At 51.0% G+C, this 26146-nt stretch overlaps 1 protein-coding gene across 2 annotated transcripts in view; it reads left to right on the forward strand.

Annotated features, from left to right (window-relative positions):
- Nucleotides 1–25857, forward strand: part of OLFM1 (olfactomedin 1) — a 34842-nt gene extending 8985 nt beyond the window's left edge. The window contains exons 1-6 of one of the 2 annotated variants that reach the window (XM_076355813.1): nt 2882–3143; nt 5148–5297; nt 10735–10890; nt 13374–13593; nt 20819–20925; nt 24105–25857. In XM_076355813.1, the coding sequence (XP_076211928.1) occupies nt 2994–3143; nt 5148–5297; nt 10735–10890; nt 13374–13593; nt 20819–20925; nt 24105–24779 (1458 nt within the window). In that variant the 5' untranslated portion in view covers nt 2882–2993 and the 3' untranslated portion in view covers nt 24780–25857. Of the gene's footprint in view, nt 1–2881; nt 3144–5147; nt 5298–10734; nt 10891–13373; nt 13594–20818; nt 20926–24104 lie in introns of those variants that run through there. The other variant, XM_076355814.1, reaches the window with a different exon arrangement.
- The last annotated feature ends 289 nt before the right edge of the window (nt 25858–26146 follow it).

Genomic DNA, 26146 nt, shown 5'->3' on the forward strand with positions numbered 1-26146 from the left:
AGCACTCAAGTGTTTTATATGGTATGAAATCAGATAAGCAATCAGGGTCTCGGCTGCTACAGTGCTGAGCACAGCGTAAGCACCTGTTAGAGCAGAACAGTCTGAACTAGAACAGAACGGGGAGCTGCGATTGATTCTAAAAGATGAAAGCCATCCGAGGCTTTTGCCTAATGAACCTGTTCCACAGCCTGAAACGAACCTGTTCCTACAACCACAGCCTGAAACACCTCCGTGGTGCTGACCTCCTCAGGCACAACGCTGCACCATCTGAGGGCAGTTTTGCCACGGAAAGGATGCCTGGGCTGGGTGAAGCCGATTTCACGGGGTGGAAGTAGTTTAGCTGCTTTGGGAGCCCTAAGCAGGACAGTGATTCAGAGGGCAGGAGTGTTTTCTTACTGATTTCAGCAGCAGGTTGACCCGTCAGCTGGCTGACTTACCCGGATCAGAGCTCGTCTGGCCTGAGCAGGAGGAAAGGGCAGGGGTGACACGGTCTGAGGGTGCTGGGAAGCGAGGGAAGGGAATGGCATTTCAGCTGCTGCAGCCTGTGACATGCACCAGCTGCTGCCTCCCAGCTGCCGGCATCTGATTCTGCTGCCGCGTTGTCGGAGGGACAGGATCCGACCTGGCATCAGTGCTTGTACTCTAACTCATCTCTTTTTCTCCACCTGGTGGACTTGCTAAATGTGCTTTCATTTCAGTGCTTTACAGAAACTCCACAGCACTCTCCGCAGAAACAGCTCCACTTGGCTGTCGCTGCTCCCTGCTCCCTTCGCCCAAACCAGCAGTGCTGGTGTGTGCTGGGATGATCCCACGCCAAGGGCCAGGTCCCCAGCTAGGGGCAAGGTCCCGTTAAGGTGGGACAGGCCAGCTTGGCAGCGATTGCATTTCAGGGCACAGCTCCCTGCTTCCCCACTTGGGACTTGCTCCGCGCACCGGCCTGGATGCTGTAGGGCAAGGCAGTACTGGTGGGTCAAGGCCTTGGGGCACCCCTCAGTGCCTTTGCAGCTGTATCCCAGCCAGCTCCTGGGGAGGGGGCCGTGAGACCCACGACCCCAAGGAACCATGCCATCGGAAGAGCGGCTCTGGAGGTGGCAGGTTTGGGGCTGGGCTGATCAGACTCCAGCGGGGATGTGGTGGGTCCTGGGGGCCAGCCAGGCTGGGGGTGGTGGGGCCATGGGACAGTCTCCTGGAGCAGGGCCGTGGTGGCTGCTCCAACATGCTGAGGCCAGTGCTATACCAGTGGAACGAGGGGTGTCATGTCTATCCTCTGGCGAGGGACAGGGGATTAATTTCATAATTTGCTTTGCACAATTTAGGGTGTTTAAAGGTTTGCTTAGGGAAGGACGTGCAAGGAACTGCAGATCTCTGTTGGTTGGAGATTTTGGTTCTGAAGTCACCAGGACAGTTCTGCAAACGCCTTCAGGAAACCTGAGTCGTGAACAAGCTCCGTCTCGCTGCAGACTATACGCCGGGCCCGTACAGATAGGCTGTGTGCTCTTTGCAGTGTAACAGCCCATGGGGTTCCTCGGCAGGGTTTGCCTCAGAGCCACACCAGCCGCAGAAAGCCAAGAGTTTTCTTCGAACTCTGGGTGGAATGCTCTGGCAGTGTCTGACGCTGTCCCACCTCTCCTGTCCATGCAGCCCTGCCTGCTGGGAATGGGGCAAGAGCAGGGCTGCCAAGTCGAGGGCAGGCAGAATTGCCAGGGCATTTTGATTTAGCTCAAGTGTATTGGGTCCTTCGTGCTGATGGAGGTCGCAGAGTGTGGTGAGGGAGCAAGCAGGGATGTGGGGGATCCTCTGGTGGCCCACAGCCCGGGAAGACCACAGGCTTGGGGGCCGCCAGGTGCCCCGCCTGGGTCCCACACCTCGTGGGTTTGCGCGGGAGTGGTGCAGCCCCTGCGTGCACCACAGCAGGGAACGCTGCTCCCGACTGCCCTCGCTGGCAGCAGCTCCCCTCTGTCCCCTGGAGAAGCCGCGTCTCCGGCACGGCGCTTCTTCGCCGCGTCCCCTGCGGCTGTGCGCCCGCCCGCCCGCCCACCCACCGGCCCCGGCCCCGGCCCCGGCCCCGGCCCCGGCCCCGGCCCCGGCCCCGCACCGCACCGCGCCGCGCCCGGGCCGGCGGCGCCGCCGGCAGCCGGCAGGGGGCGCCGCAGTGCCGCGCCGCAGCGGGGCCGCGCCGCAGCGGGGGAGCCGCCCCCCCGGCCCCACGCCGCCCCTCGCCGACGCTCTTCTCCTCCCTCCCCAAATCTTTTCCGCTCTCCCCGAATCTTTTCCCCACCCCACCAAATTTTTCCACCTCCCCGAATCTTTTTTCCCTTTCCCCAGTTTCCTCCCCCCTTCCCAAATCTTTTCCCCTCTCCCCAAACCTTTCGCTCCCTTCCCCAAGCCTTTCCGCCTCTCCCCAAGTCCTTTTCCCCTCTCCCCAAATCTTTCCCCCTCGCCCCAGTTCTTTCCCCCTTCCCCAAATCTTTTCTCCTCTCCTTCCCTCCGCTCCCCCTTCCCCAAATCCGCCCCCCGCCAGAAAAATTTCTTTCCCTCCCCCAAATCTCTCCTCCCCTCCTCTCCCCCCTCCCCTCCCCTCCCCAATTCCCTTCTCCCCTCCTTCTCCCTCTCTCCCCCCTGCCTCCCACCCGCCCTCCGCAGTCGCTCCGGCTGGCTGGGCGCTCACGCCTCCCCGCCCCTCCCTCCCGCCCTCCCGCCCCGGTCCCGTCCCACCTCCTGCAGCCGCTCGTTCCGTTCCGCTCCGCTCCGGCTGGGGCGCGCCCGGCGGCGGCGGGCGCAGGTAGGCAGCCCCGCTCCGGCTCCGGCGACACCGGCACAGGCACCGGCAGCACCATCGCCAGCGCCGGGCAGGGCCGCGGCGGGGCGGCGGCGGACGATGGGCCGGCGGCGAGCGGCGGCGGCGGCCGGGCGGCTGGCGCAGCCCGTCCCCAGCGGCATGGAGCCCGGCGCCGGTGCAGAATGAAGGGTGCCTGGCGCCCCCCCCCGCAGACATGTCTGTGCCTTTACTCAAGATTGGAGTCGTCCTCAGCACCATGGCCATGATCACCAACTGGATGTCGCAGACGCTGCCCTCCCTCGTGGGGCTCAACACCACCAAACTCACGGCGGCCACGGGCGGCACCTTGGACCGCAGCACGGGAGTAAGTGCGGGGGGCGGCGGGCTGCCCGGAGCATCCCCGCCTCCCGGGGCGGCTGCGCCCCGCCACACGCCCCGCTCCCCCCCCCCCCGGCCGCCCGGTCCCTCCTCGCCGGGCTGCCTAAATCCCTCCTTGCCCGGGTGCTCCCCCCCCGGTACTCCCGGGACCTCCCCAGCCGTCTGGCTCCCCCCTCGCCGTGTCCATCCCGTCCCGTCTCCCTCCCCCCCCCCCCGCCGGCAGGCCCTGCAGGAGCCCCCCCATCCCCGGCTGCAGAGAGCAGCGCTCCGGGGAGAGGCAGGGCCGCCGCCCCCCGGGGTGATGGGGGGGCATCGCTTGCAAAGTGCCCCCCGGGGCCATGCAGGCGCGGGGAGCGGGGCCGGGGCGGTGCGGGGCCGAGGAGGGGCTGGCAGGAGACGGGGGAGTGGGGTGGCGGTGCGGGGGGCGCCTCTCCTCTCTTCCTCTCGGGTTTAGCCACCCCTAGCCCTGGGCTGGGGGCGACCCGGGTGGCCCCCCGTGCCTTCAGCCAAAGGGTTGCAAAGTTTCCCTCGTCGCCGCTTTGCTGTCGCTGGGCGAAGCAGCTTGGGACAGCAGGTGCGGGTCCCGCAAGATCTCATTCGCTTCCCTGCCTTTAATCAGTAGTCGTTAATGGGATGGAAAATGCAGCGGAGAAGTTGCGGTGTATTTTGGTCGCGCCATATGTTTCCTGTCCCTGTTTTGCTGGAGGGCTGGTGCGGTGCCTGGTCGTGCCACTTCGGAAATGGCTGAGAAAAACAATCCTTCTGTCTGTCTTCCCTTAACAGGGAAAAATGGGCACCTTTCGCCTCCAGGCTGCATGCTTGTGCCTTATAAAAGAGCTAACGTATTACAGCTCAGCTGTTTCGAGACGAGTATTTCGTGTGGTGGTTCTGCTGATTGTGAATGAAGCTGGGATTTTGTTTTCCGTGTTACCAGGGATTATGAGACCCATTTATTATTTTTTTTCCAGTTGTTTTAGGTAGAGAATCGAATTGTTTGTCTGTCTGTCTAGCCATCTCTCTCAGTGAGTGTCTGTCAACACAGGTATTTGCAAGGTTATTTGTAATATATCGACATAGTAGAAAGAACATTTCCCTTCTGGTTGGCAAAGCAGTGGTACCTTCAAAGTGATCGGAGGCTGAATTGTGATTAAATAATGTATTTTGCAAAGTCCTGTGAGATCAAAGGAAAATTAAGATCAGAGAGGTTTGGAGAGCACAGGGGGCACGAGGCGGGCTGGGGAACACGCTGTGTTTGTGGCTGGGCTCCCTTTCTGCGGTGCGTCCTGGAAGCTCAGACGGAGGCACTGGTCCTACCCTCCGGACCGCATCCCTTCTTTGCTGGTATGCTTCGCAGGGCATGGCACCGGGCTTTCCCTGCCCGGGACCCGCAGAACGTTTGCAGGGAAATGGTTGTCTGGTGAACCTCCCCGTCCCCAGGAGAGTCTGGCAGAGGAGGAGGGAGGCATAACTCCTGGTGTCCGTTTACCCAGGAGGGCGGATTTTCCTGCCGCCAGATTCAGGAGAGCTCTGCAAAGGCACATTGATCACTGCTCAGCCCTCAGCCAGGACACCGTATCCTCACTGGCAGCTCGGGCACATCCTTCTCACGGTGTCAAGGAGAAGTCAAGTGCTTTGTAACGACAGCCGGGCAGTGGGTTCCCCACCCCGATGCACTTGGTGCCTTACAGCACGCTACAACCCTCGCTGCTTCGTGGCTTTCCTCATGTCCGTGCTTTCCCACTTGCATTGCCTTCTTGCTTCAGTTCTTGCTCTCCTTTTCAGACCCTTCTTTTATTTATCCCCAATCCATATTTTTGCATTACAAGTGAATTTTGCCAGCCGGGTCCTCGGAGGAGCCTCCCTCTGTTTCCAGCACAGCGCCAGTATCTGCCACATCCATCCTGCTTCCTCCACTCAGCCCCCTTCACCTCCCACACCCCTCCCAGGCCTCCCCCCATTTACTTAACCCCTCTTTCCCTGTGTTAATTAGGTGTTGCCTACCAACCCAGAGGAAAGCTGGCAGGTCTACAGCTCTGCCCAAGATAGCGAGGGACGTTGTATATGCACAGTGGTGGCACCTCAACAGACGATGTGCTCTCGTGATGCCAGGACAAAGCAGCTGAGACAACTATTAGAAAAGGTAACGGTTGACCCCTTCTGGGAAAGGTGGTTTGGTTTGGCGTGACACTGGGGGTAAAAACCCGAGCGAGCTGGGCTGAGCCTTGGTTTCCAGGGAAGACAGACCCCTTGGGCCAGCCCTCCGGTGCCGAAGCTGTCCCCATGCGTGTAGTGGGGAATAATCAGCCGCAGTCGGGAGTTTAAATCTCTAGGTCTTTCTGAGGCACAGAGGAAAAGGGCCCGTGGCCTAAGGTCAGGTTAAAACTGCTGAGATCAAAGCAACAATATTGAACCACATTGCTAAAAAAAAAAAAAAAAAGATGTAATTTACTCATTTTTTCCATTACGTTAACACAAGCAGTTTTGAAGGATAAGCCTCAACAAGATGAGGGAAGACAGAATTAAAAACCCAAAGCCCGTGCATTCCTAGCCAAGCTGATATTAAAAAGGTCAAATAAAACAGTACAAGCTGTTGACATCAAATAGCACAGAAATGACAGTTAGTGGTTTTCTTTCTAATGTTGACATCCACCTGATTAGTTTTTAATAGTCTGCTGTCCAAAGAGATCAAAGAATCTCATTAGGGAAACATTCCCGATAACAAGTAATTTTCCAGATAATAGATTTCATTGAAGAAATGCTGTTTCATGTGAAATGGTGCTCTTCTCTTTAAAATATAAGTGGACTCCTGTGCCTAATGCTATGTTGGCATGTGCTGTGCATGACAAAATAATTTTATTCCCAGTGCTTTTGGGAAGTTGATGTATTAGTCACTCATAACAATATTAAACCTACACTTAACTGATTTTCCTGTGTGATAAGGACAGTACAGTGAGGCAGCCCTAAAACACTTGTCGGTCTGTCAGAGGCTTCTAAAAATAATCCCACTCAAGCTTTTATTTCTCTAAGCAATAACAGCAATTGGTCCAATAAGCACATTTGTCTAAGAGGCAGCAGGCGTTATATTAGCAGCTGACACGGGCGTCCGAGAGCCGTCGTGTTCCCAGAACTGCTCATACGCATTAAACAAGCAGGATTTGACCCAATACCCTCTGCTAATGGACAGGCGAGTTGGGCAATACGAGACCTGGGATAACATCAGTTCCCGTGCGGAGGGTGTAAGTGCTCAGTGATTTTTCCCTTATGCGGCTCTCCGGCTGCCAATGAATAAAGTGAGGGAGGAGCGGTATTTCAAGACGTGTTCTGGGGATATGTTACCTGCTTGCTAATCTGTCTGCATCTCACTCCTACGCTAACCTATATGAAAACCCCAAAATAAAGAATAGGCTCGTAGTGCCAGACATCTGATCTTGACGAAGGCTGAAATGATAATCCCTATAGGAAAATGCAACTGCAGAGAAGAGCTTCCAGCTTCCCAGGAAGGATTTCAAACCTGAAAACTCCTTCCCTCATCTGACATTTTAACTCTAGCTTTGTGATGGGAAAACTCGCGTCCCCTGGTTTCTCTCTGCCAGCAGATGAAGAAGCATAACGTGTCAAAGAGGTAATTGTGTTTGGATTTTCAAAGGAGGAGACCGGGCAGTCACCTATGGAAATAATAAGACATTGCTTTTATGGGCAAGAAATGAGCTGTGTTTGTGTGTGTGTGTGTGTGTGTACACGAGCCAATTATAGCCTCTTCAGTGAAAATCTCTGCACAGAGGCTTCAGCAGCTGAATGTACTTCGGGGTTCAAAGCTGCCAGGACCCCATCTACCCTCAACACATGGGCACAGGCATATGCATAGAAACTGCAGTTCACGCTGCTTGCAAGTGAATCCTGGGCACCCCGTCAGTTTAAAGAGCAGGCGTTAAGTGAGGTAAGGTGAGCCAGGTCTGCTCGCCACCGCACAAACTGTTCAGCCCGTGTTTTGACACCGAGGTGTCTGAGCTCATCTTTGGCTGGAGTACACGGAGTCCTTCCAGCCTTATATGTGTCAGGTGCTGAGTCCAGATCTTGGACTGCATCCAAACCAAGACATCACCTAAATCCTGTTCATAAACAGATTATGTTTTATCTTCAAATGGATTTTTTTTTTTTTTTTTTGGCCCCGTTATCTGAGAGGACTTCCTCCTCTGATGGTTAAACCATCTTTGGTTTCCTGCCAATTCTTACTCTTTGCCAGCACTGATTGCCAGATTAAACAGTTCTTTTTGTTCCTTTGATACTCACTCGGAGGTGTATATAGGGAGGACAATGACATCTCTTCTCAGCCTTTACTTTGCCTTCTACAGACCTTATAAGATGAACTTTTCATGTCCCGGTCCATCGGCTGAGTCCATCTCTCTGCTAATTCTTCCTATAGACCACAAAAATCTCCCTCGAGAATGCCTCATGCTATTGCTCCACCAGTTTGTCCGGCTACCCAAAGCTAAAGATTCATCGCAATTCAACGCCCAAAGATGGGCTTAGAACAGCTCTTTTGAGCTGGCATGAAAGGCTGATCCACAGGGAAGCTCGAGCAGGGTTTAAACCATTGCTTTGGCCATATAAATCTCACTAGGGTCATCAAGCCAATATTGACCCTCAGTTACTCTGGTTTAATTCTGAAACAACTCGGTGTCAAGCAATGACAAGAACAGCACTGGAAGTTTTGTTTGTATCAATTTTCTATTTCAAATGCTAAAATTAACTCTTTTCCCCAAGACAGTCGCAGGTATCTCTCTCCCATTAGCTTGATGAAAAATGAGGTTTCATGTTGAGAGTGCGTGCTCCACCAATGGAGGCAAAAAGCATTTTAGCTGATGTTTGAGAATAGCAGTTAATGGATGAACCTGAGAGAATTTGAGAAACAGTATCCTTCAGTCTCAGTTCATTAGAGCACTTATGTACATGCTTAAGTTTAAGCTATGAACAGTCTCATTGAAATCTCATCATGTGCCAAAGTACTTTGCTGGATCAAGGGCTTAATATGCTAATGAAGGAAAACAAGTAGATCTTTAGCTGATGAGGCTTCCGTCACTGTCAGAGATCAGAAATGATGGAGACCGACTCTTTACACATCTGGCCAGAATCTTGCCTGGTTGAAAACAATATGGGCAACAAATAGCGAGAGTCTGGACTTGTAAAACACATCCCTGAAATAGCACAGCAGCTAATTTTAGGTGTCTCAGTTTAGAGACACGCGAGGAGGCTATTTTCCTCTGCAGTCAGGGGAGAGGCAGACTCCTCCAGAGGTGATTCAGAGCACAAGCCTGGGCGAGATGCTCTGATTCATTTCCTAGCAGAGTCTGTTTCTCCTTCTCTGCTGTCCAAGAGGCTGCATAAGGAGGCCCCCGTAGCCTCGCTCAGCCCCTGCAGGGTTAGATACCAGCGTATCATTGCAGAAATGCTCTTTTCTGATTACTTGCAGCTTGGCCTTTAATTGGGGGTAGGCATTAGTGGAATAAATGAGATCAATTTTGTACGACCCCTACAAGTCATTCTTATTCCAACCCATTGGAACAATTCTGCTATGTAGATACAGCTCGACTCAGAGGAGGATAGACTGGATTACCAGGATAAAAATATCTGCAGACCAGTCATGCTTGTCTAAGACTTCCCTTCTCCTGCCTCGGGGTGGAGAGAGGTCTTCAAACTCCTCCACATCCAGCCCAGGTAAATTAGCACTCAGCCGTGTCCGCTGAGAGCTCACATACCCCGGGGGAGGCACGGCTAAACGGGAGCCACACGGGCTCGGGCTGAGCTCAGGTTTGGTCTTTTCAAACCAAGAGGGTCTTGTTCTGCTCTTCCCTGCTCCTCACATCTCCCTGAGCAGGTCCTTGGTGGTTGTCAGGATGGGTGCTTGTTCATCTCTGGGTGATGTGTTGGGACTCAGAGACTGAAAATAGCTTCACCTTTGCTGAGGAAGACTATTAGACCCCCGGAGCAGTTGTACTGGTTGTACAAAATGTTTCCTCACTGTTGGCCTTTGAAATACAGGTTGTCCATACATTTTTAATAGTTCCCTGTAACAGTTTTCCTGTCATCATGCATGAGCAATGGGCATTTTGATCCCTTCAGAGATGCAGACGCCAAAGTTGGCATTTGACCTAATGCTGGTTTCAGCAAGTAGTCTCCGAGACCTGGCTGCGTGCGGGTGTCCCGCCGTCCCCTCGCTCCGTCACTCGAGGTAAGTCACAGCAGCCCAGTGTGATTTGCTGGAGGCAACATTGCACCCGCACCGTTCTTTCCCCGTCTCTGCCTGTCTGCGCTTGGCTTTGGCGAGGACAGAGACGGGAGTGGATGTGGCAGCATGGGCTCTGGGAAGTGTCTCGGAGCGGGTCTGCAGAGACGGTGCTGGCTCACATCTGGGTTTTGCTCAGACGCCCACAGACGAAGAGACTGGAACCAGGATGCCTTTAGTTAGGGCCATGACGCAGCAGCATGCTTGGATGCCTGATTCATTTTAAACACAGGCGTCATCCCTACCAATGCCGACAGTCGTATTTTTGTGGGTAACGCAGCAGTGGCAGGAGCACCAGTCGTGGGCTGAGCCCCGTAACGTACAAACTGTGGTACAAACACAACCGTCCCTGATGCAAAGACCTTAAATTACACCCATTGCTTAATGCTAAATAGGTGCTTAGGTGCCTGCCTAAGTCAGAGCTTCATTTACCCTCTCCTAGCCTGAAAAATGAGAGAAGGGAATATCTTAATAAATCAGATGGCAGCCAACCTTGAAAATCAGGTCAGCCTAGCTATCGTTTCCCTCCCCTCCTTACACCTTCGGCTCTTTTTCCTACGATGAGCCCAGCCAACCTTCTTGCATCATTCCTTCAGCAGGGCCAGATGGGTGCTGCGCGGGGAGCCGCGGGGATGCGGCATCGCTCGGCTAGAAAAGATGCCGACGCGGCACAACCGCCCGAGTGGGCAGGCACCAGTGGGGCCAGCCGGAGCGGGAGCTCCTGCGGTACTTCCCAGCTTCAAGATGCCCTCACCTGCAGCTGGATTTGTTGTGGCAGATGCTGTATAAACAGTAGGGCTGTTCGGATAATGAAGTTTTTACTAGCTGGGAGTAAAGTTTGCACTTAGGCAATCAGTAAGTGTCACTTGCGTACACGAAGAAATGATAATGTGCACCTCAGCAGAAGCGTTTCTCATAGTCAGATGTGCTTCTGCTCAACTAAGAGCCTCTCCTCGCGTGACGGCGGGTGCCGTCCCAGCCTCTCAAAGAGGCCATCGTGAGTGACACATTTTAGCCTTGACTACAACCCTTAATTGCATGTGTGATTGTTAAATTATTCTCTGCAGCACGGCAGAATAAATGTTTATGAAACCAATTTACTCTATTTTAGAGCATGGGGGTCATAATACTATGAGATGCTGTTGATTAACTAGTAAATAATGCATAGGCTGATTACCCTTTAGCTTTGTTGACTGTGTAGGAAAAGGTCAGCGTTCGGCGTTGGGATGCAAGCGGGGCTGCCTTGCTGCTGGGGAAGCGACACCTTCTTAATGAACCCCTTCTCATTTGACAGGTGCAAAACATGTCCCAGTCGATAGAGGTGTTGGACAGGCGGACTCAAAGAGACCTACAGTACGTTGAGAAGATGGAAAACCAGATGAGGGGACTGGAATCAAAATTTAAACAAGTGGAAGAAAGCCACAAGCAGCACCTGGCAAGGCAGTTCAAGGTATGTCTGCTTTCCAAACTGCTAACGAAGCCGTGGCCAGGGATTTAGCGGGGTGCGCGCAGGACTGTAGCCCCGGTCCCCCATCAGCTCACGTAGCCGTTGGTCCGGTCATACACGGCGCTGGCGGCCGCCCACCCATGCAGCTCCCTCCTGTCCAAAGCACAGCCAGATCCAGGTTGCGGCATCGCATCCTCAGCCACAATACATTTTTCTGTAGGGTAAAAGCATAAATCTCCGCGTTCCCATACCCACGAACCGCCTGGGTGCCTCAAACAGGGCAGCGTAGGATTGCTCCGTGAGAGAGGGTCTGCAGGGAGACCCCGGGGCAGCTGAGGTCAGGGTGAGGTGGGTTCCCCTCAATGGCCAGGCAGCCCTTCCCCACGCCGTGCCCGGGACCCAATTTTCTTGGGAAGAGCCGGGAGCTAGGGTTCCGTTACCATTTCTGCAGCACGTGGTGACCGCAGTCACCAAATGGCTTCCCTCCTTGGGGTGGTTGTAGCCACAGGGCAATCAGGGCAGTCAATCAAACAAATCAACCCCCCCCCCCCCAAAAAAAAACCAAACCAACCCAAAGTACGACTATTGCGGCTGTCCTCGGGCTGGCAAACTGCACATCTCAAGGATGTGCCAATGTCCAATTTTGAAGCAATGGTGTTGGCAGCAGAGCCAGCACCTTCTGATGGATTATATGTGTTTTGTCCTGATGTTGTACAAATGAGAAGATATCAGCCTTTTAAATGAAGCTGTCATTGCGAGCAATGGTCAAACTTTCAAGAACTTGATTGCGAACAAATGAAATTGCCAAAAAGAGGCTGTCAGCAATATTTGGAATGTTACATTTTACTAATGTCGTGGATTAATAGGTAGAAAAAACAAATTGAGAAGATTTCTGGTGAAATTTGGGGTCATTTCTGATCAGCCACCCAGCTGATTCCCGTCCTCATTTCCAGGCAGCTGCCCAGCTGGCTGGTGTTTTAAAGCAGAATTTTTTTAATTGATATGTTAAATACTGAAATACCAAGATTACGTCATAAAAAGCTGGGAAGAAGGTTCTTAAAACTTTTCACCAACTCCACCTCCTCCACTCCCTATCTCCAGTTACTGCAGGACCCTAAACTTAGCTCCGCAGTCTGGATATAAGGACCATCTTTCTGATTTAAGCATGAGTTTCTTTTTGTTTCTTTTTTTTTTTTCCCCCTCCCCCCCTCCATTGTGATGAGTTTAATCCTCCCCATTGCCTGCCGGGGAGCTTGCACCGGGAAGTGCAAGTAGATAAGAAAATGAATACATTCCCCACATGCAAACCGCAGGAGGGAAAGCCTCTTGACTTAAAGAGGAGGGGATGGGAAGGAAAGAAATGAGGCTGAGCGCCAATTTCTGATCCCGTTCACCCCCGAGCTGCTTCAGCAGCCGGCCAGATGTCACAGCCCTGAGCGCTGTGAACTCGGCCTCTGTGCAATAGTTTAAGCAGCACCAAGTATACTGTGTATACTAACATGCTTCATTAACGGGTAGGTGCATGCATATTTATGTCTACTCATTAGCTGCTGGAGCAAAGCATCCTTAACAAAATGCTGCATACCGTGCCTTTAAACGAGGCCTTCATTTAATTTAAAAAAAAAAAAAAAAGTCTTCGTTTCTTGCAAAATAAATTTGAGACTGACTTTGATTTTTATGTTCTTTATAGCATGCCTAAAAACAGTAAGGAATTTTTGTCTAATTTGCTGCCAAAGCACCATTTTAAATAACAGCCACAGCATTTTGTTTCTGCTAATGCCAGCATTAAAATGTGAGTGGTTTGGAGCTCTTGTGGTTTTTTTTTCTCTTTATTTCCGTGAGAGTATTTGTCTATGAATGGCTATCTATATAAGGCAGGTTAGTGAGCTAGATCCTCAACAGTATTTCATTTTCTTGCTTACAGGGCTAACTTAAAAGCAAGTTTTTTCAATGCTGCAGTGACTGAAGAAGCAGTTCACTCCCATGTAACCATGAAAAGAGGGCCACAGAGCATTTTGCACCATGCATTTATTTTTTTGATTATTTTCCAAATTAGCACCATATCTCACTAAGGAACCTTGAACCACACAACCGAGATCTTCCTTTGCATGCAATTGTAGATGCATTTCATGAATAGTTTGAAACCCTTGTCAATGCATATATATATTATTTTATTTTATTTTTTGGAAAGAAAAAAAAAAAAAAAAGAACTTTGTGTATGTGATCTGAAGCATGTAACCCTAAGATGTTGCATTCTAAAAATGACAAATAAAGGCCTTTCCCAAATATTTTGGTGTTCTGCAGCCTGTTTAATATGTTCTTTCCAATACATCATTTGGACCAAAATAATAATAATTAAAATAATTTTAATGATAATAATTGTGGGATATGAACATTGCACTCACGTAGGAAGCAACCAGGTCAAGGCAGAGTGTTGCAGATTTTTGCACGCATAGCACTGAACCAAGCTTATTTTAACCTTGCAGGCAATAAAAGCGAAAATGGAGGAACTTAGGCCTTTGATACCAGTGTTGGAAGAGTACAAAGCCGATGCAAAATTGGTATTGCAGTTTAAAGAGGAGGTCCAGAATCTGACGTCAGTTCTAAACGAACTCCAGGAGGAGATTGGCGCCTATGACTACGAAGAGCTTCAGAACAGAGTGTCAAATCTTGAAGAAAGGCTTCGTGCATGCATGCAAAAATTAGGTAGGCTCAGAACAACATGGTGGCACTGGCTAAACACCATCGATGTTAAACCACGCATCCCGTCTGGAGGCAGAGATGCTAGACTGGACATCTCCTTGTGCCTGGCTGGCTGTAAGGGATGAGCTCGCGCAGCCAGGTTTGATCCTGTAAATATTTATGCTATAAGTAACATTAATCTTGGGAGTAGTCCTGCTGAGGATTACTTGCACGAGCAATGTTGCTCATGGCATAAATGCTTCAGGATCAGGCCCTTAACCTAGGCATGTGACTTCTCGCAGCGTTTGCATAAGTGGGCGGTGAAATGCGGTAAATGCGTGGCCTATTGCAAATAACGCTTATGCAAAGCAAACACATGCGCCCATTTTGCTTACGCATCAGTGTCCGATCTTTTTGCTAACTGGACCTGGCACATCAGCAAAGGTCTCCGCACACCGCTTTAAGTAGCGCGCGCGCGCGTGTGTGTGTGTGTGTGTGTGTGTGCAGGCTGTGACTCGGTTTCCCTTTTTCCTTTCCTTTTGCATCTTGCAAGCCCCTGTTGAGAAGAGCATGATGTAGCTGGTGCGGGTTCGTGTCTTGGTCCGGACTGTGCCGTGTGCAGGATATAAATCCTACCCATCTCTCCCGTTCCCCGAGGGAGCAGGGAGCCCCTTCCATCAGGCCAAGTAACCAGCAGCGCTAAAATGCGAGAGATTCATCTGTAATCCCATTCAGAGAGTATTAATTGACTGAAGCCTGGGGGTCTATTGTGGGGAGACACGGCTGTAACTAAACCCAGCGTCTGACCCCAAACAGAGGGTGGAGAAGGGGGGAAGGAGGGTGCTGCCTTCTGCAGCTGCAAGAAATCTCCCCACCGTTCGTTGGCCTAGCTCTGACTTGATTTGATTTCTACTTACATTATTGACTTTCCTGTTAAGCAATTTAGATAATCTAAACACATTAACTGCTCTGCAGTCTATTTCGGTAGCACATATGAAATTACACTCTCAGGTAACTTCTTGGAAGATCAGATCTCTTCTGAGCACTTTCTATCCTTGGCAAGGTAATGCTTTGTTTCTCTCTTGTCTCTGCTGGCGGGATTGCTTTTGCTTGTTTCTAGATGCCCCCGCACTTCCATAAGCAGCCGCCTCCCCTGTATTTCCCCCTGCGTTTCCATCCTCTCCTCTGTTACCTTGTAAGTCCCTTGTAAGCTACCTCTCACTCAAAACCTCGGAGAGGAAAGCGAACTTCCACGTAAGCCTGGATGCTCAGAAGTATTTGAACTACAAGCGTACAGTGAGTCGTGCACCGAGATACCCCCGGGGAGCTGCCCGGGCAGCAGGTATAACCCCCCCGCCCCGGCTAAGTGAGAGCCCGGAGCCTGATTCCTCATTTATTAACGAGTGCTGATGGGCCCAGGTTTGGTTTAGGGGCAGAACAGGCTGAGGCGAGTTGCGCCGCCGCTTTCTGCACGGTGTCTGCGGTCCCTCTCCTCGCCCCGTGATAGCCACGGGGAAGGCAGCAGGGTTGGGGGATGGCAGGGAAGTCGTGGCCTTGTCCTCACCCACTTGAATTTCACCCTGAAAGCTTAACGGGGACAGAAATGATCGAGGCTGTAATGACTTGGTGCTTTCTGTGTTAGCAGTACCTAATACCTGGAGCTTTATCACGTGGGGACCATACAAGCATCTCGGCAATGACAGTCCTGCAGTGGGTGAGATGAGAAAGGACGGGGAACAGGCCCAGGAGTGTCTGGTTGACCAAGGTCCCATAGCAGCCCCCCCAGCAGCCCCACACCGCCAGCACAGGGCAGCTCTGCCCTGCAAACAGCTTTTCTCATTCCTCCCCTGCCAAAGGCAGAGGTGGGTGTGATGAGAGGAGGGATCCACTTGCTGCATCCGTAGCCTTCAGCCCATCTCTTGAAGATGAGGAGGAGCTGCAGGTGATATGGTGAGGGAACAGCAGCAGGACCAGGGATTTGAGCCTGGGCTGTAGAAGTACTTTCCCAGGGATAGTTCTTTAAACAAAGCCATCCTGGACCCCACAGCCCCTCTCCAGCCAGCCTCGATGGAGCTGCCCAGCCCAGGCTGACTCCACCAGAGCCAGGGAAGCTGTGATGATCCTCCTGCAGACCCTGGGCAGACTTTAAGAAGTAGCTCCCAAACCATTCAGAGCTCCAAAAAAAAAAAAAAAAATAGAGTTTTCTCTTGGACCATTAGCCCCTTCTTGCTTTGGGCCATGTCCTGGCTCATTACATTCCCCTCATGCTCAGCTCCTCCAGCTGGGACATCCACCCAAGGCAGTACCCCAGGTAAGACTGACTGAGGCAGCTAGGATGGCGAGCTCTTGCAGGCAACTTGCTCTAGAAACTTTTGGGCGTTTTTGGGAATCTTTTCGAGGCTTTATTTATCTTTTTGGCCGTGCCCCTTCTTTCTCCTCTTGCTCTCTCTGTGACCGTGGGGTCAGGGCAGCTTTTCTGCCTTGGGGCGTTGCAGCACCCCTGGATGCTCGCAGAGATGGACGCTGAGTCTTGCAAGGGTTTGCCCGGGAGGGTTTGCTGCTCGCCCGGGAGGGTGATTTATTTGGTCACTTAACAGCAAACAGCACGGATTGAATTTCCAATGTTGTTTATCGCTCCGGAGTGTAAACCAGTGAAAATGGTAGTTAATTGAGTTAAATTCAGATAACAACTTTACAGACACTTTGCTGCCGCACGATGAGGCCCTGTTTGCTGAGGATTGCTGTTTGCTGCAAATTATCTGCTCAGAGGGATTCACTGACGTTTCAAGTAGCATGTTTTAGCTTAGGTTTGCTCCTGCATGGGCCAGCAATGCTGCTCACCTGGTGTGTGTTCGCCTGCTAGAGCTCGGGATGCAGCTTAGAGTGCCCAGAGCAGGATCAGGGAGCTGCTGCAACAAGCACGGGACAAGGGAAGGGGAGGGGATGTGCCGTGTTCCCGTCCGGTTCGCCTCTCCCCGTCCTCCGGGAAGCACTGATGCTCGACAGAGCAGCAGCATTTTCCTTAGACAAGGTCCTGTTTTGCATTTTGGGTTTCCTAACCATTATTGATGGATCAATAGTGAAAATGCTTCCTGACCCTGGCATGTGTGTGAAGGAAAAAAAAAATCAATAATGGCACATTCAATCTGTTACTCTGTTTACACTCTTAAAGATCACTATTTATACAGGGATTTTAACGTTTCCATTAATGTTCCTAAGAGGAGCCTTGGAGGAGTGGAGAGGTTGTCACTCCTTGATTCGAGGGGGAATTTAACTCGTCTGTGCTCCGCAGGCTCACATTTGCTTGATAGCACAAGCTTTCCCTGACTCTTGCAAAAAATCCCAGCCCACAATCCTAGTGCAGAGATGGGGACAGAGCCCTGCCAGCCTGTCCCAGATATTTTTGGGATGGGGTGCTCCCAGCTGGGCAACGGAGGTGAGGGCAGGACACAACCCAGGCGCCGCAGCCCCGTCCCTGCTGCGGAGGGCTGGGACCGGGATGTGGGGGAGATCAGACCTTGGCTTCGTGGGAAGCCCAAGCTGGGAGGGCGCTGGGCTGTAGCAGCAGCAGCCCAAGCAGAACCGCCGAGTCCAGAAGGAGACGGTGCTGGTGGCGGTGCGGTGGCTGCGTTGGCAGATAAATTGCTGCTGAGCTGCTAAACATCGCTTGTGGGCTGGATCTTAGGAGAAATATGGAGCGGGGGTGTTAGTATCCTGGGAGGATGGTAGCGCTCGTTGTAACTGGCTGGAGGAAAGCGTGTCTTCTCCTGCTGGAAAATTCCTCGCGCGGCTAGAGGAAGGGACTGCGTGCGTGGAGGTGGTGTTTCGTTGCTGCTCTGCTGAGCTGCAGGGGGGCAGGTCGGAGGCGCTTGGCTGGGTCAGACTGGAGGGTCACTCAGGAGGAGGCTGATTTGTGCTGTTGCCCAGGAACAGGGACATGCAGGCCCCCACGGGCCACAGGTCCAGGGACCTGAATAGTGCTGGGGACACTGGAGTGAAAACAGATCCTCTATGCATGACCCAAAAGCTGCTGTTCACAGGCTTCCCCTGTGTCCTGGACTCATGGATGAGCACCAGGTCATGCTTTCCTGTTGTACATTCATCCCTGAGTGACTTGAAATGCCTGTAGCATCCCGTGCTCCTGCCATCCCAATGGGAGAGCAGGTTTGCTCGAAAGGCTCAGCACCCATGGGTGCTGGGCTGCCTGGGGCAGGAGGGCTTTGCTGGGCAGTCAAGCAGGAGCTTTAGGGCAATTGCAGCCAGGGCTTAAAAACTGCCCCGTGCAAGTCAGTAGAGTCTGATAGGGGAAGGACTTGGAGGTTGGGCGTCAGTTCCTCACCCGCAGAGGAGAACACTGCTGGGACTGGCAGGTGCTGCTGGCGGGTGCTTCGAGGCTGTGCAGGCTGCAGCTTCGTGCCAGAGCGTAGGGAGACACAAGAATCCTGTCTTGTGAGCTACTGCTCTGATTCAAGCTGCGACATGTCCAAGGGAAGCAGTGGAAGACAGAGTCCCCTCTGCCCCCAGTAAAGTAATCTTCCTGCTTTTGATGATTGCTGGCCCCATAGAAGGGGGAAAAAAGGCTGATGGCGTTAGGAGTAGTGTGGTGTGCATCTCGGCAGGAACGGACAGGTGAGTGAGGATCACAGAAGCTGTAGTTGTCCATCCCTGGGCAGATGAGAGCTGCAGGAATGTAGCCAACTGAAGCATTTGGTTCCAGGATCCATTTGAAACCTTCCCCCTAGCACCTGGGTGCCTATGATAGATTTACACCAAGAAAGAAAACACCTTGCCCTGTGTAAGAGCAACCCTCTTGCATTGCTGAGGAGCTGTTGTCAATGTGCCTCCAGCTAAATGAGTATGAGATGTAGCCTCACTACTTGCAAACAACACTAGTTTACCCTTATCAGCTTCTGCTGCTTTTTTTTTTTTACTTTTTTTTTTAAAATCAATGAGCTTTTATACAACCTTTCTCTCCAGGGAAATGGAAGGAAAGAGATAAAGTAACAGCAATGTAGGACTGCGATAATGGAAGGCAGCGTTGAGCAGATCTGTGATTAGAGTAAGGCTGGTCCTCTGCAAGGGGAATTTGCAAGACATTAAGCATTTATTATTTTAACCCGTTGCATCCCTTTGTCAATACCTTGCTCTCCTCCTGAGCTGAGAGGTTTTGAATGCATCAGACAGGCAGGAGGACAAATTCCCATACGTCGTGTCTCAGTGAGGCCAAGAAAGCCCTCTGCTTTTTGGTGGGATCTCTCTTTATCTGCCTGGTGTCTGAAGGCTGTGGGAAGACTGATGGTCCCCTTGGCCATGTCATGCTGGTGCATATCGAGAATATCTTCATCTATTTTATGCCCCGGGCTAAGGTGACCCCTTTGCCCGCAGCTCAGAGCTGAGGTAGGTGGATGTGTCCTGTGGCCGTAATCAGGAATATAAAGGGGCAGATGAGAACAGGCTAAGGAGAGAGGCAGCTAAGAGAGATCACAGAGTGCACGTACTGGAAACATTCCAGGTCAGGTTGGACGGGGCTCTGAGCAACCTGATCTAGTTGAAGATGTCCCTGTTCATTGCAGGGGAGTTGGACTAGATGACCTGTAGCGGTCCCTTCTAACCCAAACCATTCTATGATTCTATGATTCTACTTGGTAATTTTGAGCAGAAGGACCTTGTCCTGAGCTGGCAGAGCTCCACACGTGTTTCAGCAGCACCTCCACAGGCTCCCACCTGCGGCCTCGGCCCCGGGTACCCCCCGCTGAGCAGCGGAGCCATTCGTACTGCAGTGCAGCTGCAACTCAGCCTGCAAACCCAGCACCCGGAGCAGCTGCTCCGTCCCCGCACCGCCACCTTCCCCTTCCCCGGCCTGCCAGACGCTTCCACATCAAAAAGGAGAAGTCAGGAAACACCTTCTGAACTTCAGGCTGCGGCTGTCCCTCTGGTGCCGCTGACCTTAGCTTGCCTTGCTCAGGAGGTGCTGCTGCAGGTCCACTGAATGTGTCCGGGTTTTAAATGAGTGCTCCCCTAGCGACAGACCATCCAACACCAGCCCCCAGTCCCTCCCACAGCATCTTCATCTCTTTGCCTGTCGTTCCTTAGTGCACATATGCTAAAATACTGCTGTTGCAGACCAGAATGGCAGCTTTGCTGAAATTTGGGGATATCGCTGGAAATAGGAACTCAGCGTGCGGCTGCACTTTCGATGCTGAGGCTGTAGCATTGCAGGCATCTACTCACGGGGGTCCCTGGAGGGATGCTGGGTTCAGTGCCAGGGGACAGAACCATGGAAGGGAAACAAGCTGCCACGGGCAGCCGGCATGGCAAGCTGGGGGAGAGGTGCTTCTGCTTCACCTCGTATTCAGGGCTTAAATACACAGCGAGGCACTTAGCTGGGCTTGCAAATGTGCTGACATCCCCACTTAATCCAATGGCATGAAATCAACAGTGTGGAGCACCTAAATATGCTTCAAAACCTGTCTCGTAGCGCTGTGCGGGTGCACGTCTCTGTTGTGGTGATGCTGAGTCTGGGCAGGATTCCCGGGGCAGCTCCCGAGGGGCCCTTGGGACACTCCACCTCCTGCCTTCCATCCTGCTGCGTTTGGGTTCCTCTCCCGGAGCTGGCAAAGCCCAGGCTGGCAGAGGAGACAGGAGGAGGCTGGTGAATTCATTACTGTCTCCTAAGTGTGCAGACATGACAGGGAACAGAGAAGGTGGCTGGTAGAAGCCGGTAAATGGTCTTTGCAGGGAAGAGATTTATATTGCATATAATTTCCCACCTTTTTGTTTTTTCTCCTTTGCATAACCTGTAACAAATGCATGTTTTCAGCAGGGCTGGAATAGACACGTCTGTTTTTTTATCTCGGCTGCACCCACTCTATTACAGCAGAAATGAGCAGAGCTATTCAGCTAATTTCTCCACCTGGCCGCTCGACCCTGGCTAACTCTTCTCATTTTCTAGTCTGCGACGTTAGCAGCACGGCTAGTTCAGGAAAGCTTGTTTTCTTGGGGGCAGCGTGATAAGGACAACTGTTATTAAGAGGCATGAAACAAACAAAAGCATCTGACAGTTGTTCTTGGCCTAATTACCTCTAATTAAATAAAAACAGAGCTGCCCATCAGCGGGGGAGAGCAGTGGGCAGAGCGGTGTGGGTGGTGGCCGGCGCTGATGCCCTTCATCAGGGCTTCGGGGCTGGCTGGCAAACGAGCCGCGGCGGTGGTCTGACGTGGTGCTCACCAGCTTTGCACTCTTTTTCAGCTTGTGGCAAGCTGACAGGAATAAGTGACCCAATCACAATTAAAACCTCGGGGTCCAGGTTCGGATCGTGGATGACGGACCCTCTCGCTCCCGAGGGAGAGAACAAGGTAAGACCGCGACAGCTTCATCCCTGTGTTCCCACTTCCACCGATGCAGCCGACATCATTGAAAACTCATTACATCCAAGCACCGAAGCCCAGGTTGTGCCCTGTGAAACCTGTGGAAGGTCCTAATTCATCTCACAGGGCTCTGCTGGCCGCCTCTGCAGCGGGAGGGGGCTGAGGATCCCGCAGGGAGGGAGGATGAGGAGGGGGCTGAGCAGCCCCGCACAGTGGTCCCTTCCCAGGGCAGGTGAAACTGCAGTGATGAGCGTGCATGGTCTCGGAAGTGTCACCACGAGGTCTGTGCCCCCCGCGGGAGGGAAAAATCAAATACTGAGTTTCTCGTCTGGGTTCGGCAGCCAGGAGGGAGATGGGGCCGAGCAGAGGGACCCGTGGTCCTGCTGCTCTTCTGCTGCCGGCGCCTCCGATAATGTCATCTGACTGCATTTGTCCTCCATCCTCCACCTTCATTGTTGTGAGGAATTAACTGACTGCAGCCAGAGAGAGATTTGTTTTGCTTTGTTTTGGTCTTTTTTTTTTCCATTCAGACCATTCAATTTTGATCCCAAGGAGGTAGGAGGCCAATAACTGGCTGAAAATCAATCCAGGCTTCCCATGACTGATGGAATGGAAAATATCTCGAGTGTTTGCTGAGGATTTGCAGGCAGCAAAACAAAATAAAAACCACAGAGCTTGGCTGCATGGTAATTCCCTCCTGCATGCAGCATCCTTCATCAAAGGATGAAGGCACCAGCAAGGGCTGTATCAGGGCAGCTATTTTGAGAGCTCTGCCCTGTGATCGGCTTTCTGTAGCTAAGAGAGGACGAGGGATGTTCTGGAGAAGCCACCCCTGGGGGTGGCTTCATTTGCCCGTGGATGTGCAGCAATGAAGCTGTGGTGACTTGAGATGTCGGGCTCTTTCCCTCCAGCAGCCAGCTGGTTGGCACTGGTTCCCCAATACGACACCTCCATATTTTACAGTTATTAAACAAAACTTCACCTATAGCCCCAATAAGATCCTGATTAGAAGTGGGTTGGGAAGGCTTTACCCACATCACATCTTGTTTTGCTCAAGAGAGGGGACAGACTTGTCCCCTTCAGGCTGTGTTTGCTGCATCCCTTGGCAGCAACGTGATTTATAAATCTGTGAAGGGAGATTCAGGCCTGTTGCAGCTGAAGCTGGTTGATCAAATGCTAAAGATCTTCCCATGCCTTCAGAGAGTTTTGTCTCAAACCAGTATTTTGTAATATTTTTTTTACCCATGCCTTTTTTCTGCAGTGTATTTTTGTCATGAGAGTAGACAAGCAGTTTTCTCTGAACTGTAGCTCAAGCTTCACAAGCATGTATGTGTATATAATATATAAATCTACCGGGAATTTTATTAGAAACACACAATTAAGTGAACTTCATTGGGTACCCAGCAGAGGGGGAAACTGGTGATGGGGAGAGATGGGCAGTTTATCATGTCCATCTTATGTCGCCAAGCCCCGGGAGGTGTTTGGGGGTTCCTCTGGTCATTTGTACGTGTCATGAAATCATTGAACAGAACTGGGCAAAATTGCGAGTCCCGCAGGAGCAGCCCGGCAGCGAGGCAGCAGATGGATGCTGAGCGCCGGGATTGATGTGTATTGGCAGGAGAAGGTTGCTTAAAGCCAGCCGGTGCGATGAGACGTTGCTATCCATAAATCTCTGCTTCTCCAAAGCATGAAATGCTGTTGGGTCTTGCCACCTTGCAGCCCCAGCGTGATGACATGGGGTTCTGCTCTTCTGGGCTTCCCTTTGTCTCTCTAAAAACTGAGCACAATGTATTGGCACGCGTAATTTTTTAATACCAAATAATGAAATGGGAGCAGCAGGGAGACAATCAGTTTTCTGGGGTTTTTTTTTGTAATTTCCCAAGCTGGTTTAGTTGAACGCAGGCATTTCATTAAGTGAGGAATGCTCTCCAGTGCCACGTCTAACAGCAGAAGCTCTCCCAGGCACTTCTCTGCCGGGGGCTCAGGGGCATGTGTGGTTTTTCTCTGGTGCTTTTGCAGCCATCCTCAAGCCCACAGTGGAGGTGTGAAGATCAGAGCCGTTTGCCACACATTCATTCCCCGCCTCTGCAGTGGTGGGGTAACGATGGAGGGCTGAAGTTCCCTACAAAGTTTTTGCAGACCCCACCTGGCCTTTCAAATACAGCAGCCAAAAGCAGTTTACATGCACGCACCGTGTGTAAATATTTGCTCTTCTAAGGGACCCTGGAGACAGCCATATTGCAGACATGATACCATCAGATTTTGCAAGGGGTTTCAAAAGAAGTTTGCCCAACAACAAATCTGCATCCTTAAAGGCTTCCCTCTTGCTATTTAATTTACTTCTCCTTCCTAAACAGTTTCTACAGAAAGCAGCTATCTTATTTTTAGGCAGCACTTGCACACAGAATGTCACTCACTGGCTGGATATTTCTTCTTGATATTAACTGCGCAGCTTTGTCATTTGCCTCGGAATTGGTTTCATATGCAAAAGCTTTTTTTTTTTTAAGGAATCTAGACAGTCTCCCTAGTGAACTGGCGCTTAAATGATGATCTAAAATCTCTCCCTCATCTACCAATAGCAAGATTTTGATGTCTTTGTCTCTCATATTTTAGCGGCCTTGGTTTCAGCGTTTGATGCAGAAGTGTATGATTTTTAAATCAATATGGACTTTGCCTGAATTTCCTTGACAATGAGCGATTGCATCCATCACTTCTGCATGCCAAATTAATGGAGGTCTGCACAGCAGCTGGTATCATTTACTGAGTAAAGTAAAGTAAAGCCCACGATGGGGCTTACGGGAAGCAAAAGCGGCGTCAACGTAATATGCCGGGTTTAGCCAGAGGAAAGATGTTAGTTGCCCTCTGGAAGGACGGTGTCCATCACGCAGCACTCCCAGGGAACCGCTTAAGCTCCCATGTTCCTGGGGAGATACCAGGTTACCTCCCAGGAAAGCTTTGCTATTCAGTTGATTTCTTGGCTGATTCTGGGTTCCAAAAATTGGGTTTATTTCTGGGCGCAGGCGGCAGGCGTTGGACACATCGTTTTCCAGCGGGTTGGATTCCTTGCTCTGGATTTCGCTCACAGCTCAGTTTCTAGGGGGATGTGCAAAGGGCTCAGCCAGGTCTCTGCTGTTTTCTAACCCCATGTGTTTCTGTTGCTCGCCCAGGTCTGGTACATGGACAGCTACCACAACAACCGTTTCGTCCGTGAATATAAGTCCATGGCAGATTTCATGAATACTGACAATTTTACCTCTCACCGTCTCCCTCACCCGTGGTCGGGCACCGGTCAAGTGGTCTACAATGGCTCTATCTATTTCAATAAATACCAAAGCCACATAATTATCAGGTTTGACTTGAAAACAGAGACCATTCTCAAGACTCGCAGCCTGGATTATGCCGGCTACAACAACATGTACCACTACGCCTGGGGTGGCCACTCGGACATTGACCTCATGGTGGACGAGAACGGGCTGTGGGCTGTCTACGCCACCAACCAGAACGCGGGCAACATCGTCATCAGCAAGTTGGACCCCAACACCCTGCAGAGCCTCCAGACCTGGAACACCAGCTACCCAAAACGCAGCGCCGGGGAGGCCTTCATCATCTGCGGCACGCTCTACGTCACCAATGGCTACTCGGGAGGTACCAAGGTGCACTACGCCTACCAGACCAATGCCTCCACCTACGAGTACATCGACATCCCCTTCCAAAACAAGTACTCGCACATTTCCATGTTGGACTACAACCCCAAGGATCGGGCCCTCTATGCCTGGAACAACGGGCACCAAATACTTTACAATGTCACCCTTTTCCACGTCATCAGGTCTGACGAGTTGTAGTCCATCCTTGTTTAGAAACTGATTTAGGAAAAAAAAAAGGAAAAAAGGGAGAAATGAATTTTAAAAAAAATACTAATATCAAGGAAACACACTTTAAATAAGTAAATATATAAACAGCTGCCAAAATTAAGACCAACATCATGGAGGATTATTCAGCATAAACCTGACAGATCAGCATTACCTCTACATTTCTAGAAGTCTGGCCCTGTGTAATAGACTCACGACTAACCATGTACTTGCAGCTGGAACTGCACTTAAAGAACCACTTAAGTTTTGGGTTTTGTTTTGTTTCTGTTCCGATAGCAAACCTATAGTACATCCTAAAGAAGTAAGGCAATGACTGTTGAAAGTTTATCCTTGGGAGACTCGCTCTCTTCTGTGTGTGGGTTGCATGGACATTTTCCCGACATCACGGTCAGCTGTGATGGATGTGTGATTTGTATTTCTAAGCAGAAAACGCTGACCCGTGAGGAGCTCTCGCTGTCTGATCAAGACCTATCACAGGTTAGTTTTCTTCGCCTTCCATTGCAGCTACTGTCTCTCAACTGTGTTCTTGTCACTTAGATTAACTGTGCTGAGACCCGAAGTAGCTCATGGATCTGTGTCTTAGTAACTATTAAACACGATGGTTTAAGTATGTATTTTGAACAAGTTGTTGTACCCATATTGTTTGAACTTATGTATTCAGCAAATATATTGTATAATGTATGTCTGTTATTTACCAGAGGTGGCAAAACTTTGTATGTCCAGTTTATGCAATGAATGTTGTAAATGCAATGATGTAGTTTGGATCAATAAATGATGGTTTTGTTTCTAAAAAGAAAAAAAAAGGATCAGTGTTCACCCTTATACACAGATAACCAATTTCATGTTGATAATGACAAGAATATTCTCTTACTGTTATACTATCTACATAGCATTATGGTGGTTGGAAATCGCTTCTGTGGAAATTCTGTGGCATCAGATTCCCATGGGAAGCCCTGTTTATGGAAGTGTGAAGGTAATTAATTTTTTTTAAGAGGAAAACTTTGTACTATCCACAGTTATCTAAGGAACAATAAAAATATTAGGAGACTTCCCTGCTGCTTTGTTTATTGTCTTCTCTGTACGAGTGACCAAGTGTAGGGGAGGGGTAACAGGAATTATTGTGGGGTTTTTTGGGTAATCGTTGAGCAACCATCCTGACTTTCCTTACATCTTGAATCAAGCATTACCTGATGGGTAGCTGCAGCTGGGAGCCGGAGGGGCCGGCAGCGAGGAGCTGGAGGGTTTGGCTCTCTGCTCTGTAGGGCTCATGCAGCGGCATTGCCTTCCCATTTGCATTTGGAACAGATACTGCTTCAAGGAGATAAAATCCTCCCTTTGCT

This window comes from Aptenodytes patagonicus, chromosome 18 (assembly GCF_965638725.1).
Source record: "Aptenodytes patagonicus chromosome 18, bAptPat1.pri.cur, whole genome shotgun sequence".
NCBI classification, from domain to species: Eukaryota; Metazoa; Chordata; class Aves; order Sphenisciformes; family Spheniscidae; genus Aptenodytes; species Aptenodytes patagonicus.